This window comes from Hylobates moloch, unplaced genomic scaffold, assembly GCF_009828535.3.
Source record: "Hylobates moloch isolate HMO894 unplaced genomic scaffold, HMol_V3 SCAFFOLD_3, whole genome shotgun sequence".
NCBI lineage: Eukaryota > Metazoa > Chordata > Mammalia > Primates > Hylobatidae > Hylobates > Hylobates moloch.
This window is the reverse complement of record NW_026652278.1, coordinates 6,007,415-6,021,151: the sequence shown is the minus strand read 5'-3', so window position 1 is coordinate 6,021,151 and position 13,737 is coordinate 6,007,415. Positions and strand designations below refer to the sequence as shown.

The following is a 13,737-nucleotide window of genomic DNA, read 5'->3' as shown; positions in this document are numbered from 1 at the left end:
GAATCATGTAATACTTGTCCTTCCGTGTCTGGCTTGTTTCTCTCAGCAGAATGTCTTCCAGATGCATCCCTGTTGTAGCGTGTGTCAGAACTCCATTCCTTTTTAAGGCTGAATAATACCCCATTAGAGGGCCAGACCGCAAGGTGTTCCTCCACGGATCTGTCGAGGAACGACATGTGGGTTGTTTCTGCCTTTTGGCTGGTGTGAACGATGCTGCTGTGAACACGGGTGTACAAATACCTGCTCAAGTCCCTGCTTTCAATACTCCCGTAGTTTGGGGTATACTCCCAAATTTAGAATTGCTGGCTCATGTGGTATTCTGTGTTTACTTTTTTGCAAAACTGCCAAACTCTTCTACGGTCACAGCACCATTTGACATTCCCACCAGCAGTAATGCATGATTCCAACTTCTTTGCACCCCCAAAAGACTTGTTATTTTGTTTGTCTTTTTTTTTTTTTTTTTTTTTTTGAGATGGAGTCTCACTCTGTCACCAGGCTGGAGTGCAGTGGCGTGATCTTGGCTCACTGCAACCTCCGCCTCCCGGGTTCAAGCGATTCTCCTGCCTCAGCCTCCCGAGTTGCTGGGACTACAGGTGTGTGCCACCATGCCTGGCTAATTTTTGTATTTTTGGTAGAGATGGGGTTTCACCATGTTGGCCAGGATGATCTCGATTTCTTGACCTCATGATCTGCCTGCCTCAGCCTCCCAAAGTGCTGGGATTACAGGTGTGAGCCACCACACCTGGCCTGTTTGTCTTTTAAATAATAGCCATTTTAATGAGTGAGAAGTTTTATTTATATGTATATATAAACAAAAATTATATTAAAAGGGAAGAAATCAGACTTTGTCACAAATCTGTCTGCATTTGAAATCTGTTTGCTTTGGAATTATGGTTTTGAACGTCCTCAGAGTTTGACTGAAAGGGACATTGTTGGCCAACTGTGGCTTCTTTGCATGGATTGTAAGCCTCATGTAGACAGTCTCCCTCTGTAACTAAAAAAGTGGGAGAGAGTTTAAAATTGTGAATGATTCCATTTTAGATGTTGTAGATTTTATACTAAAGGGTACAAAATTCAAAATTCCTCTGCAGGCTATAAAACTATTGCTATACAAAAACTAGTTTGGTCTGCAAAAGTTCTATTGATTTTTTTTTTCCTGTAAGCTTTTACAGCAAATTGGATTTTAAGAGTTTCAAGTCCTACAGAGGAAAATAATTTGTTCCCCAGAGAGCAGCTTTATGTCAGCACTATGTCATCATTCCTAATAACTATATTAAAGGATGAATTTTAAAGCAGGTCACAGGAAAGTTAAAAGAAAGAATCAGTTTTCTAGTAACTTCGTTAAATCAAAGAGTGATGAAAAATGCATATTCCAAACATTACCTGTGATTTTGCTTTCATTCGCAAATGTTTGGAAAACCCGTATCTTGGTATTGGCAACTGAGTCATATGTTCATTAAAAATAAGAAGTTTGAGTTTATCAGAATGCTTTGTTCTCTTTTTGTTTATTAGTTCATTTGGTTTGGTTTTTTCCTGAAACTGTCAGGGCAGAGTGAGGTTTTTCTCCTGGGAGCCCCAGGACTCGTGCAGAGTTTTCATCACCGATATATAATAAGCTCAGCTCCGATGCCTAAAATGGTTTGTGAAGGTTGGTTAATAAGTCCCAGGCAGCTCCTCCTCAGCTCTGCTTGCTGACTGAGAAACAGAGGATGGGCTGACCTGCTCCTTGCTGTGTGGGAGGTGGCAGTCAGGGTGCACACTGTGTGGTGCCTCTTCTAGGTTTGCGGCTGGTACCAGGTCATGAGTCACTTTCTCAAAGGCACAATTCCATCTTTCTCCATACATAGCTGTCATTGTGGAGCATCCCTGCCGAGTATCCAAAGATAAATCCATACAGTCTCATATTAAACTACTGTGATATATACATATTTCTCTTTTGAAATGTACAAAGATGAAAGGCTGAACTCAGCCATCATCCCCAGCTGATGACAAGCATGACTGTTGTGTCCAGGGGTGGTGCTCCTGGAGCATTAAGCAAGGCTTCCAAATGTTCTGTGCTGCTTTCAGGGCATGAATCTGTGCAGGGGACAGACAGGAGCAAACTTCAAATATGGCCCATCAGGAGGGCGTCTTTATAGAGCAGGCTGCAGGCTCGCTTTGATCAACTAGAGGTGTGACTTAGGGAAAGTCCTCCCATCTCTGGGCTCTGAGAAACTCTTTAGGAATGCAGATTCCTGGGATCTGCCTACAGCAAATCAAGGCTGTGGAGGTGGGGTTCAGGAATGCGCCTGAGAAACTCTGATGCTTAGCCAGAGTGGAACCCACTGAACTACAGGGTCTCCGAGACCATTTCAGACCCTTGGTCTATGTTAAGTGCTTTGTGCGTTAGAATGTGTTTACTCAGGGCATCCTCTTATCTTCTTTCATTTAGAATCACACCTGCAGTTCAGCCCCAAGTAGACATACAACAGGGGACCAGGTCTGTCCTATCAGAAGGTTATTTCCTGTCAATGTCAGGAACTGTTGAGAGTGGTGAATTCTCATACCTTGTAAATTTCACTTATCCAATTCCAGTTCGAGCAGCACCAGCATCCTAAACCAAATGGCCTTAACTCTCATCTGTCAAGTACCTTCTTTGACAGAAAGAATCTGACCATTAAGAGTTTTATCACACCACCATCAACACCAACAACAGCAAAACTCAGAAACTAGATTACATTGTGTAGTTTAAGAAAGGCCCACCCTAAATCAGAAATGCTTTTAGTATCTAGGGTGGCTGTGCTTTCACCTTGCGACAGCGCCTCCACACATCCCTGCCTTGGCATCCAAAGAGAGACACAACACATTCGACATCCCGCCAAAAGTTGTCCCAGTCTGCCTGCGTCATCGCCCAAGGCGGAACTCAGGAGGCAGAAGGCTGACAGCGAGTATTTTCTACTGCTGGCCCCGAGTAAACCGCAGCTAGCCCCGAGGAAGCTGCCATCTGCACGAGTAATTCATAGGGAATATTAAAACATCCCAAGTATTTTGAAATCTCTCCTGCATGCTGTCCTTTCGGTGATAACTGGCCAGAAAGGCCTGATGTGTGCCTAGAGTTTGGGGCCAACTGTCAGCAAAACAAACTTTTGTGTCAGTGCAGCCTCCAAGCAGGCTCGGAGGGCTGTGAGCGAGGAGAGCACTGCTACTCCCTCCTTTCCTGGAGCACCAAGAGAGGCAACAGCTGCGTGCTATAAATGGTAACCAAATACATTTGATGCGTTGATTCATCTTGATAAGATTTCTTGAATTTGCTCACATGAAATTCAATTGTGTACTTATTATCGCTCATACTAATAAATCTGCTCATTTAGATTGGTGTTCTGTCCTATTAGGAAAATCTGTTTTTAATCAGTATTTTGATTTAATTATAAATTATTGAGAGGAAGCCTCTTAGCTTGATTACATGGAAGAATGTCTAACTGAGTCCAAGCCCTGGGGGGAAGCAGAGACCAGGGACAGAAAGGGAGACTTTTCCTTCTCCCACCCCACAACAGCAGCAACTCTGGTGGGTCTCTGCAGCTGGGAGAATGAAAATGTCTCTCTTAGAACGTTTTTAAAGGTCAGCTTCATCTCCACTCTCGGAAGTGAAGTGTTGGCATGGATATTTTGTGACAGCAGTGTCGGCAGAGAAGCGATTATTTTTAGTTTTAAAGAAGAATAAATTTGGTTTTCCCTTCCAAAAAAGGAATATTTTTCAGGACTATAGATCACATGTAATTACCTTTTGGAATAGGGTTCTCGTAAAGGCAATATTCTTAGCTAAAAAATGCACTCTGACATGACCCTTTGCTAATAGAACAAGTTACATCTAAACAAATTCAAGGTGCAGCTCTTCCCAAACTCAAGTGAAAAACACAGATAAGTCTATTCTGGGAAATTAATTGAGTAGCCGTGGTATAGGGCACACCACATTGGACACAGTCAATTCGGAACACAAATGGTTTTCGTGTAATCATTTTGGTCTTTGGTGGTAATAGGTATGCTGGTGAATTGAATCAGCTGGTTTGATTTGGAAACCAAAGCAGATCATTTTGCCAGTTCCCCTTTCCCCAAGTGTGCGTTGCTCTTCCTAGACCATTATTCAAGAAATAAGGAATGTCAACCTCTGTGTTTTCCAGATTCCTTTTCTGGCCGAAGGGATCAGAATCCATGGAGACAAAGTCACAGAGGCACTGAGGCCGTTCCATGAGAGGATGGAGGCCTGTTTCAAACAGCTGAAGGAAAAGGTGGAGAAAGAGTACGGCGTCCGCATCATGGTAAGAGGGTAGCATGCATAGTGTTGCAGAAGAGTGGGTGTCTGGGCATCCCACTGTTGAACTGGGACAAGCTTCCAGAGCAGAGGAACTCACATGTACACATGGTGCCTGCTTAGGAAGTGGGATGTGAGGGAGCTCAGCCCCCTTGGGCAGTCTTGTCTACCGGCAACCCAGCAACCTCCTTTCAATAACTGGAAATGCCAGGGCGAATAAACATTCATGAATTTCCTTGATTGCCAAATGCCCCCTCACCTGCTGTGAACACAGTCCAACCTTATTGTTGCAGAGCAATGGAGAAATCTCGCAGCGCCCAGGCAACTCAGCTGGTTGACAGCGCACACCTACAGTCATACAATACACACAAAGGGTTCGGTCATCCGCAGGGCAACAGCACTCACGATGGCCCATGGCAGAGGTGGCCCAGCCCAAGGTTGACATCAGAGGATCATGGCCATCAGGGGAGAAGTGACCAACATCTGGAGTGTGAAATTATTAGCAAAGATTTACCTATTGTAGGAAGGGGTAATTGGTCTAGACCAAGGAGGATAAGCCAGATGTGGTCAGGGGAGGAGACCAAGAAGACACTGCCTGGGGAAAGGACTCCCTCAACAAAGGCTGAGAGGCAGGAGCTTGAATGGCAGGCCAGGGGCCAGTGCAGACACAGGCATGCTTTGGGCAGAAGAGAAAATTCGGAGTGGAGATGGAAAGGCACCCAACCTCCAAGAGCAAGGGATGCCAGGCTGGGGCAGGAGGCTCTGCCTAGGATGAAGGACAGAACTGAGCTTTTGCAATGAGTTTATGGAAGGTTTCTGAGCAGAGGCTGGCATCAGGAGCAGGGTGGAGAGCAGCTTGTGAGTTTTAATGATGCAAAAACCTTGCAGTTCAAATCTTATAGCCCACTTGAGACCGTCCCCAGGAGCCATGCCTTAGCAGATGTGGGGGCAAAGCCAGGCGCCATGAGTCACAGTGCTGCCCTGCTCTGCAGCTCAGAGTGATGCTCCCATCTTTACTCAGTCTCTGGGAGCTTTGCTGGGCCTACCCTGCCTGCTCGGGAACTGTGGAGACACCAGACACAGCAAAGGGTCCCCACTCCCCATTGTTCAGGGATGAGGGGCAATGTGGCATAGAGAAGCAGGGCGCTCTCTTCTGTCTACTGGAATTCCATGCCTGCCAGCACTGAGGGGGTGTGCACAGGGCTTCAACTCCCCTGCAAAAGGAAGGTGAGCCATGGGAAGTCACGCTGCTTCTCCCAGATAACATACGGCACTTTCCTCTGCTCCTTGAAGACCAGGTGTCAAGTGGGGTGTGCCATTTTGGTTTTTTCTGGGCCCAGGGCCGCCTGTCCACCAGTCCCTGAAGTTCACAGCTGCTCTCTGTTGAACCCTCTTTTCTTTCACACACTGATCTCAATAAGCAAACACTAATTTAGTGCTCCTCACGTGCCAGGGACCTTCCTAAGTGCTGTATAGATACTCAGTTGCTTAATCTGCCTCACACTCTGTGAAGCAAGCACTGCAGTCATCTGCATTTTACAGTCAAGGAAACGGGGACATGGGAAGGTAACCAGGTCACACCCTAGCACGTGGCAGACCCATGGTTCAAGCCCTATCCGTGTACCTCCAGGGTCTGTGCTTTTAGCCCCTACTCCAGGGGCTAACATTTGGCACCACAGAGCTTCTCCGCCTCTTTCCCACATGGTGGGAAATGCATATGAGACCTGGACAACCCCTAAGAGAAGGTAATTTGGTTATGATCACACTGCATGCTCTCCCAGTCTCCCCGCCTCTGCCAGGCATGACTGAACCTTGGTGCTTCCAAGCCTAGGGCCTGGTGTCCATCAGATGAGAGGGTCCCAGGCCCAGCAGGGCTTGAACCCAACAAAGCCAACATAACACAACTGCTGCTCTGAGGTTGAAAACTCAGCAGGTGGGAGTGTGGAACTGCCAGCCCAGCCCAGCGGGAGCTGCTGCAGGTGAACAGGCTTGGAAATCAGGGCGCTCTCCTTCAAGGCTGGGCTGGAGGATCCTTTGTGCAAGTCAGGATGCTAGAGTAGCGCTCGATAGCTTCAGAGCCTGCAACTCATTACAATCAGAGCTGAGTGGCAAGAAGCGTTTCGGAGTGCGTCACATCGCATCTTTTTCAAAGTTGATGCCTGTATTAATTCGTTCTAAGAAACAAACACTTGTGAAATCTTGACATTTTCTTCCTAAGTGAAAAGCTTCCTCTTTTCTCAGTCATCGAATGTCTATTTCAAAATCACAGAAAGCTGTCTGGCTCACCAGACATCCTGCATATCCCCTTCTCTGCCACGTTCATGAGTTCTGAGTGTGCTTGCTTTGGGCACAGGTGGAGAAAGCAAGGGCAGAAGGTAGGGTGCTGTGGATTGGTGTGCTGTGTGGATTGGGGTGCCATGTGAATTGGGGTGCTGTGTGGATTGGGATACAAAGTGGATTGGGGTGCTGTGTGGATTGGGGTGCCATGTGGATTGCAGTGTCGTGTGGATTGGGGTGCCATGTGGACTGTGTCGTGTGGATTGTGGTGTCCTATGGATTGGGGTGCTGTGTGGATTGGGGTGCCATGTGGATTGGGGTACTGTGTGGATTGTGCTGTGTGGATTGGGGTGCCATGTGGATTGGGATACCATGTAGATTGGGGTGCCATGTGGATTGGGATGCTGTGCGTCCTTGGCTGGAGCTTATTTCCAGCACATCGTGAGGCAGCACCATCTCCATCAAACTCCCCACCCTTCTCTGTAGCGCCAGCTGGGGCACCCCGTCTAGGGGGTGGGAGGCTTTTACAGAATGAAGATTGCATTTTCCATCCTGGGACACTTTGTTCCCCGGACCCACCTTGCAGAGTCCTGCTCCATCCTTTGACCCCCAATAGCAGGCTCTGCAAGCACCCTTTGAGCAGGCAAGGGGACTGGTAGGTCCCCCTGTCCTTCCCTGAGAAATGTGGCAATAAAAAGCAGTCTGGGATGTGTCTTTCCTGTCTTACCTACTTTGGAAACTTGCAAACATCTCAGAGCACTTTGAAAAGCAATCTAGTATCACCCTGTTTGCAAAAAAGATGGATTTTAAAATTTAAAAATAAACCCATAGAAAGGACATAAACCATTTTGTCAATGTTTCTGAGCCAGCTTAAGCCATAGAAAGAGAAGACGTGGACGCCCTCTGACTTCTTGATACCCAGGCCCCTCTGCCACTCTGCCTTGGCTTTCATCTTCCCAGTCCTGGGGCTCCAAGGAGCTGCCATTCCCTGGATGGGAGCTCTGCAGCCCAGCTTCTCCCGACCTTTAGGGAGCAAGGTGTGCAGGGCCCCAGGGATGAGCCCGTGAGCACCTGCCACCTTCGGCATTGGCCCCTGGGCCCTCACCAGCCCACAGCGCCACGTTCGGCATTGGCCCCCGGGCCCTCACCGGCCCACAGCGCCACGTTCGGCATTGGCCCCTGGGCCCTCACTGGCCCACAGCGTGCAGGAGGCATGTGTGTTGGCCTTCAGGCTCGTGAAAAAGAGCTTTAGGTTTCTCACCAAATCTTCATCTACCTCTTCAACTCCGATTAGGAGCAGGGAAATTGATCCTGGTTCCGCATTCTCTCTACTCCCATCCACCTCATCACTCCAAACACCATGGAGAGCCATAACCCCAACATGCCATCGTCCCCCTCTCCCCTCCCCACCTACTGTCACAACACCCGCTGGCCACGCAGACCCGGGAGAGAACCAGGAGTTACCCTTCCTCCCTCTAGTTAGTTCTGGCCGTGGGATTCCCTGGTGGTGCTGGGGTTCACCCCACCATCTTTGCCATCACAGTTGGCCCCTGACCTGGCCCCCAACTTCCAGGATTTCTCCTCTCTCACCCTCCCTCCATAGCTGCCAGGGGGACCCATCCCAGTAGTTCTCTTAACTGGGATCCATGGGACCCTGGGGTTCCTCAGAGGCTGCTGGGAGGGGTGTTGTCTGGGAGGTGGAGCTGATAGCCCTTGCCTCAGCAGAAACATTTAGCTTCACCTGTTCCATGTGCTGGAGTTCCATGGGGAGGAGAAGCAGTGCGGCATGGCCTACAAGAACAGCCAGGGACCAGGATTCTGTTTCAGATGCAGAGCTGATGGTGCAATTGTGTCCTTCAGTCTTGTGGCCTCTGAGGGCCAGCCAAAGTTCTAACATCACACTCGCACCCTCCCTGCTGGGCCTGCCCATCTTCTGCCCCACCCCCCAGCCCCTCCTCCCCCACCTGCCCTCTGCAAGGGAAAATGTATCACCCTCTGTGGGTTTCCAGGCTGTACCTGGCATTTGTATAGCATCTGGAAAGGGACATTCCAGATCACGACGAAGTGTGCCTGCTTCTCACCCTTCCTCGTACAGCACTGGTCCCTGTGATTAAGTTCAGTCAACCCCCTCAACTCAGCCCATTCCCATCCAAGACTCTGGGCAGTAAACACCTGTGGCTGGCTCAAGGTGGGACATTACAGCTCAGCCAGGAGACAGCGTCGTAAAACTAAGGGTCATTGGGCAGGGCCAGAGAGTCGCTCCTGGTCAGAGAACTGGAATGAGTGTTTGCTCAGGCAGTGAAGACAGCAGCAGCCATCAGGGTAGCGAGCCCTGTGGGCGTCCCTGGCGGCATTTCATTTAGTTCTAATGTTGACCCTCTGGGCAGGGACGACTGCTCCCTGTGTGCTCAGGAGGAAGCTGGGGCTCGGAGTGGCTCGGGGTTTTATGGAGGGTCACACCGTCAGTGCCAGGGCCATAATTCTAGCCTAGTTCCAGTATCCCCAACTCCTACCCACCAGCCCTGCTTTTAGTCACAGTGTCTGGCCCTGGGGTCACACCTCCCAGGACTGGGTGAGACTCTAATTGCATCAGATGAAGCAAAAGTAAAGCCCTGATGTTGATTTCTAGAGACTCTGCTCAGTCAAGAAGGAATTATGAGGCCGACCGCCCAGTAAACTCACGGTCGCACCCAGGGAGTGCCCTGCAAATGTGGGACTCCAAGAGTGCCCTCTGTCCTTCCTTGGCAAGAGTCATCCTCCTGCCAACCCCCTTCCTTTATTCCTTGAAATCCATACTCACACATCTCAACCAAGACTGAGGTCACCCTTCTGAGATTATGTATGGGGTAAGGTTTTCACAGTTGGGGATAATCCCCAAGCAACCATTTCCCTTTTAGTTTCTTCTAAAGGCAGAGTAATTACAATGAACATCTCCGTGGAGCTATCCCCTGGCACCATCATTGGTGCAGATCCAAGACTGACCAGCCCCTCTCTGCTGGCAAATTCCAACTGCATGTCACTCAGAGCCAGTGGTCAGCAAACTGTGGCCCCCCGGCCTGGTTATGTAAATAAAGTTTTGTTGGCAAGCGGGCCATGCTCATTCGTTTCTGTATTGTCTGTGGCTGCTTTTGTGCTGTCGTGGCAGTGCATGCTAGTTTCCACAGAGACCATATGTCCTGCAAGCCTAAAATACTTACCTGGTCCTTTGCGGCAGGGGGCCCCAGCCCCCAGGCAGTGGACTGGTACCAGTCTGTGGCCTGTTGGGAACTGGGCCCACAGCTGGAGGTGAGCGGCAGGTGAGGGAGCATTACTGTCTGAGCTCTGCCTTCTATCAGATCAGTGGCAGCATTAGATTCTCATGGGAGCATGAACCCTATTGTGAACTGTGCATGTGAGGGATCTGGGTTGCGCACTCCTTATGAGAATCTAATGCCTGATGATCTGAGGTGGAAAAGTTTCATCTTGAAACCATCCCCTGCTGGTCTGTGGAAAAATTGTCTTCCATGAAACCGGTTCCTGGTGCCAAAAAGGTTGGGGACCACTGCTTTACAGAAAATGTGGGCCAATTCCTGCCCTTTTACAATTTTGAACTTTTTATTATTAAGGAGATAGTTTACACATCAAATGCTGTTTTACTTGGGGTCACATATTTAAGAAAAAGGCCCACTCTTCAGAAGGGGAAGTGGCGTTCTATTAATATGACCTGTAATCTGCCGCTTCTGGCCTCGGAGGGCTGGAACCATGGTCCACAGCAGGTCTTCTGTAGTTGATTGGCTGAATGAGGTGGGTGGGGTGGGGTTGCAGGGTGGGGAAGTCAACGCCACACAGAGAGGAAGTGCCCTACAGGAATTTACTCTCCACATCCTCAGGTTAAAGGAAAGTCCTTGTGCAGCAGCTGCAGTCCCAGATGTGCCAACATCTGGCTCAGGGTGCAGGTACACTGGAATCTTCTAGCTAATTAGATGTTGACACATGCTGTATTTCAAGGACACTTGCTTCAGTAATATGTCAAGAAGAAGATGGAAAAGTCCATCTAGAGATTTTTTTTTTTTTTTTTGGCACAATGCATCACTAGTTCACTACCTAGCAAGTAGGAGAAGCTTTAGCAACTTCAGCAGTGGTTTCATCTACTCCGTGGCATCAGTCACTTGCAGAAAGGAAACGTACTTTTAATTAAGCAGCAGGAGCATCTTATTTTTGTCTAGAGGAGGTCAGTCATTATGGATTCATGCAATTTGATGGCCTGTGTAGTCTGTCAACCTGCAGAGATACACAAAATTCATCTAAAGATCGAAAGACTCTTTAATCACTCTCTAGGTGTTACTCTACATTAAACTTTCTGGTCAGCACATTCTCCTGTGGCTTTGGAATGTGTTGACACATTGTGGTCTGTGAAGAAAACTTGCACTGAGTATTAAAAGGCTAAGAAGGTTCCTTCCGATGCTTTCACAGTATTGGGTTAGGTTTTAAAAGACTCGAAAATAATCACTGTTTTTGCCTTCCACTCAGAACGAGAACATGTACTGTCTACAGAAGTCTGAATGATGATGGTCTCAATTCCACACAGCTAAGACCACTTTATCTCAGGAGTCTGACCATGGCAGGCACAGGCATCAAACAAGTCTCCTTCTCTCTCTTTCTCCTCTCAGCCCTCAAGTCTGGACGATAGAAGAGGCAGCCGCCCCCGGTCCATGGTGCGGTCCTTCACGATGCCTTCCTCATCCCGGCCTCTGTCTGTGGCCTCTGTCTCTTCCCTCTCATCGGACAGCACCCCTTCCAGGCCAGGCTCCGATGGGTGAGTCAAGCTCACAGCAGGGCTGGGCTGAGCAGCGAGGGCTTGGGGGATCTGGAAGGAGCCACCCAGGGCCCTGGGTTTATTTTCTTACAACTGAGGATTTTGTGTTCATCAAAATTATCTTTGAAACTGAGACCTTACGAGACTTTCTGACCGTAGTGCCCAATATTACTTTGAGGTCTTGTGAGTCGTTGAGAAAAATGTCCTCTCTTTGGGTACCACTTTGGGTAAGGTTTTCATCCAATTTAGAACCTCCAGTGAGTGTTCAGTCCTCTTCAGCATGGCTTAGAACAAGCTTGTCCACCCGTGGCCCATGGGCCACATGCAGCCCAGGATGGCTTTGAATGTGGCCCAACACCAATCCATAAACTCCCTTAAAACAGTATGAGATTGTTTTTGTGATTTCTTTTTTTTTTTTTTAATAGCTCATCAGCTATTGTTAGTGTTAGTGTATTTCATGTGTGGCCCAAGACAATTCTTCTTCCAATGTGGCTCAGGGAAGCCAAAAGATTGGACACCCCTAGGAAGAAGCAAGGTGCATTTCAGGTTGGCCAAGCGCATTGTACTTTTCATCTCCTGTTCACCTCCAGGGTGTTGTGCCCGGACAGGAGCTGGTGAGGTCTGAGCATGACACATCCTCCACTGTCCACTCGTGACACCATTCTGCCAAGCCAACTGTCACAGAGTCAGGCTTTGATGATGATGGATGGCTGGGCCACCTTCTTTCTTTTTTTTTTTTTTCTCCCTTCCTCATTTTTTTTGGAGAGCAAATTTTTTGTTTATTTTTGTTTCTGGTGAAGTTTATTGCCTTTTAAAGGGGAATGGTGTTTAAGCGAATGCTTCTGAGAATGACCATCTGTCCCTACTTTTTATAACTCTGGAAAATAAAAGACATATTATCCTTTTTAAAAAAATTTTGGTTTTGAGGCAGACTCTCACTCTGCCACCCAGGCTGGAGTGCAGTGGTGCCATCACAGTTCGCTGCAGCCTCCACTTCCCAAGCTCAAGCGATCATAACCATTTGTAAGTGAAGAGTTCAGTGGCATCCAGTACATTCACATTGCTCTGCAGCCATGACCACCATCCACCTCCAGAACTCTTTAATCTTGCCAGACTGAAACTCTGTACCCATTTAACAACAATTCCCCACTCTTTACCTCCCATATCGATTAAACACTAACTTCACATTCTCCTTTCCCCCTACCCCTGACACCTTGACGATGTCTACTTTCTTTGTTTTTTTGAGATGGAATCTCCCTCTGTCACCCAGGCTGAGTACAGTGGCGCAATCTCAGCTCACTGCAACCTCCACCTCCCAGGTTCAAGCAATTCTTTTTCCTCAGCCTCCCAAGCAGCTGGGCCTACAGGCACATGCCACCACGCCTGGCTAATTCTTTGTATATTTAGTAGAGACGGGGTTTCACCGTGTTAGCCAGGATGGTCTCGACCTCCCGACCTCGTGATCCGCCCGCCTCGGCCTCCCAAAGTGCTGGGATTACAGGTGTGAGCCACCATGCCTGGCCAATGTCCACTTTCTATCACTATGGTTTTGACTATTCTAAATACTCATGGGCCACCTTCTTTTTTTTTTTTGAGACAGAGTCTCGCTCTGTCGCCCAGGCTGGAGTGCAGTGGCACGATCTCGGCTCACTGCAAGCTCCACCTCCCAGGTTCACGCCATTCTCCTGCCTCAGCCTCCGGAGTAGCTGGGACTACAGGCGCCTGCCACCGCACCTGGCTAATTTTTTGTATTTTTAGTAGAGACGGGGTTTCACCATGGTCTCGATCTCCCGACCTTGTGATCCACCCACCTCGGCCTCCCAAAGTGCTGGGAGCCACCGCGCCCGGCCGGGCCACCTTCTTTCTACAAGACCACTTTGGAGATGCATTTTTGCTCTTGAGTACCCAATAGTTAACATTTGTTGAGCACACACTGTGGCTTTTGCATTAGCTCAGATTATTGCGAAGAGAACTACAACATTGGTATTTTTTTGTATTTTTGAGTGGCAACCATGTAAAGTTTGTTCTTCTACAAAAGGACAAAAATGTTGCATGCAATTTAAACAACACAGAAGAACCTCTAATTGTTTTACTGCCGATTTGTACAGTTGTTTGTGTGTCCAATCCCATTTGGTTTACAGTCCATCAACCTATCAAACCCACAGGCATCTGGCCCCTTCAACACACAGACACAAACTTCCAGAGAGCCCCAAGGGACGGCTCAACTCTGATTGCCCTTTATTGCCAATGACTGATGTGCCCAATGGATAATTGCAAACTATCCCCACATTTTTTCTTAACAATAATTTTTATCAGCGTCTGATATTTACAAGGCCAAGTCCATATGGAAATTCTCAATTTAGAGGTATTTAAATCA

General features: G+C 48.3%; 1 protein-coding gene across 2 annotated transcripts in view; it reads left to right on the top strand.

Annotated features, from left to right (window-relative positions):
- Nucleotides 1–13,737, top strand: part of DOCK1 (dedicator of cytokinesis 1) — a 546,602-nt gene that overhangs the window by 516,539 nt on the left and 16,326 nt on the right. For both annotated transcript variants that reach the window (XM_032175218.3, XM_032175209.2), the window contains exons 47-48: nt 4,158–4,295; nt 11,215–11,360. In XM_032175218.3, the coding sequence (XP_032031109.1) occupies nt 4,158–4,295; nt 11,215–11,360 (284 nt within the window). The remainder of the gene's footprint in view (nt 1–4,157; nt 4,296–11,214; nt 11,361–13,737) is intronic.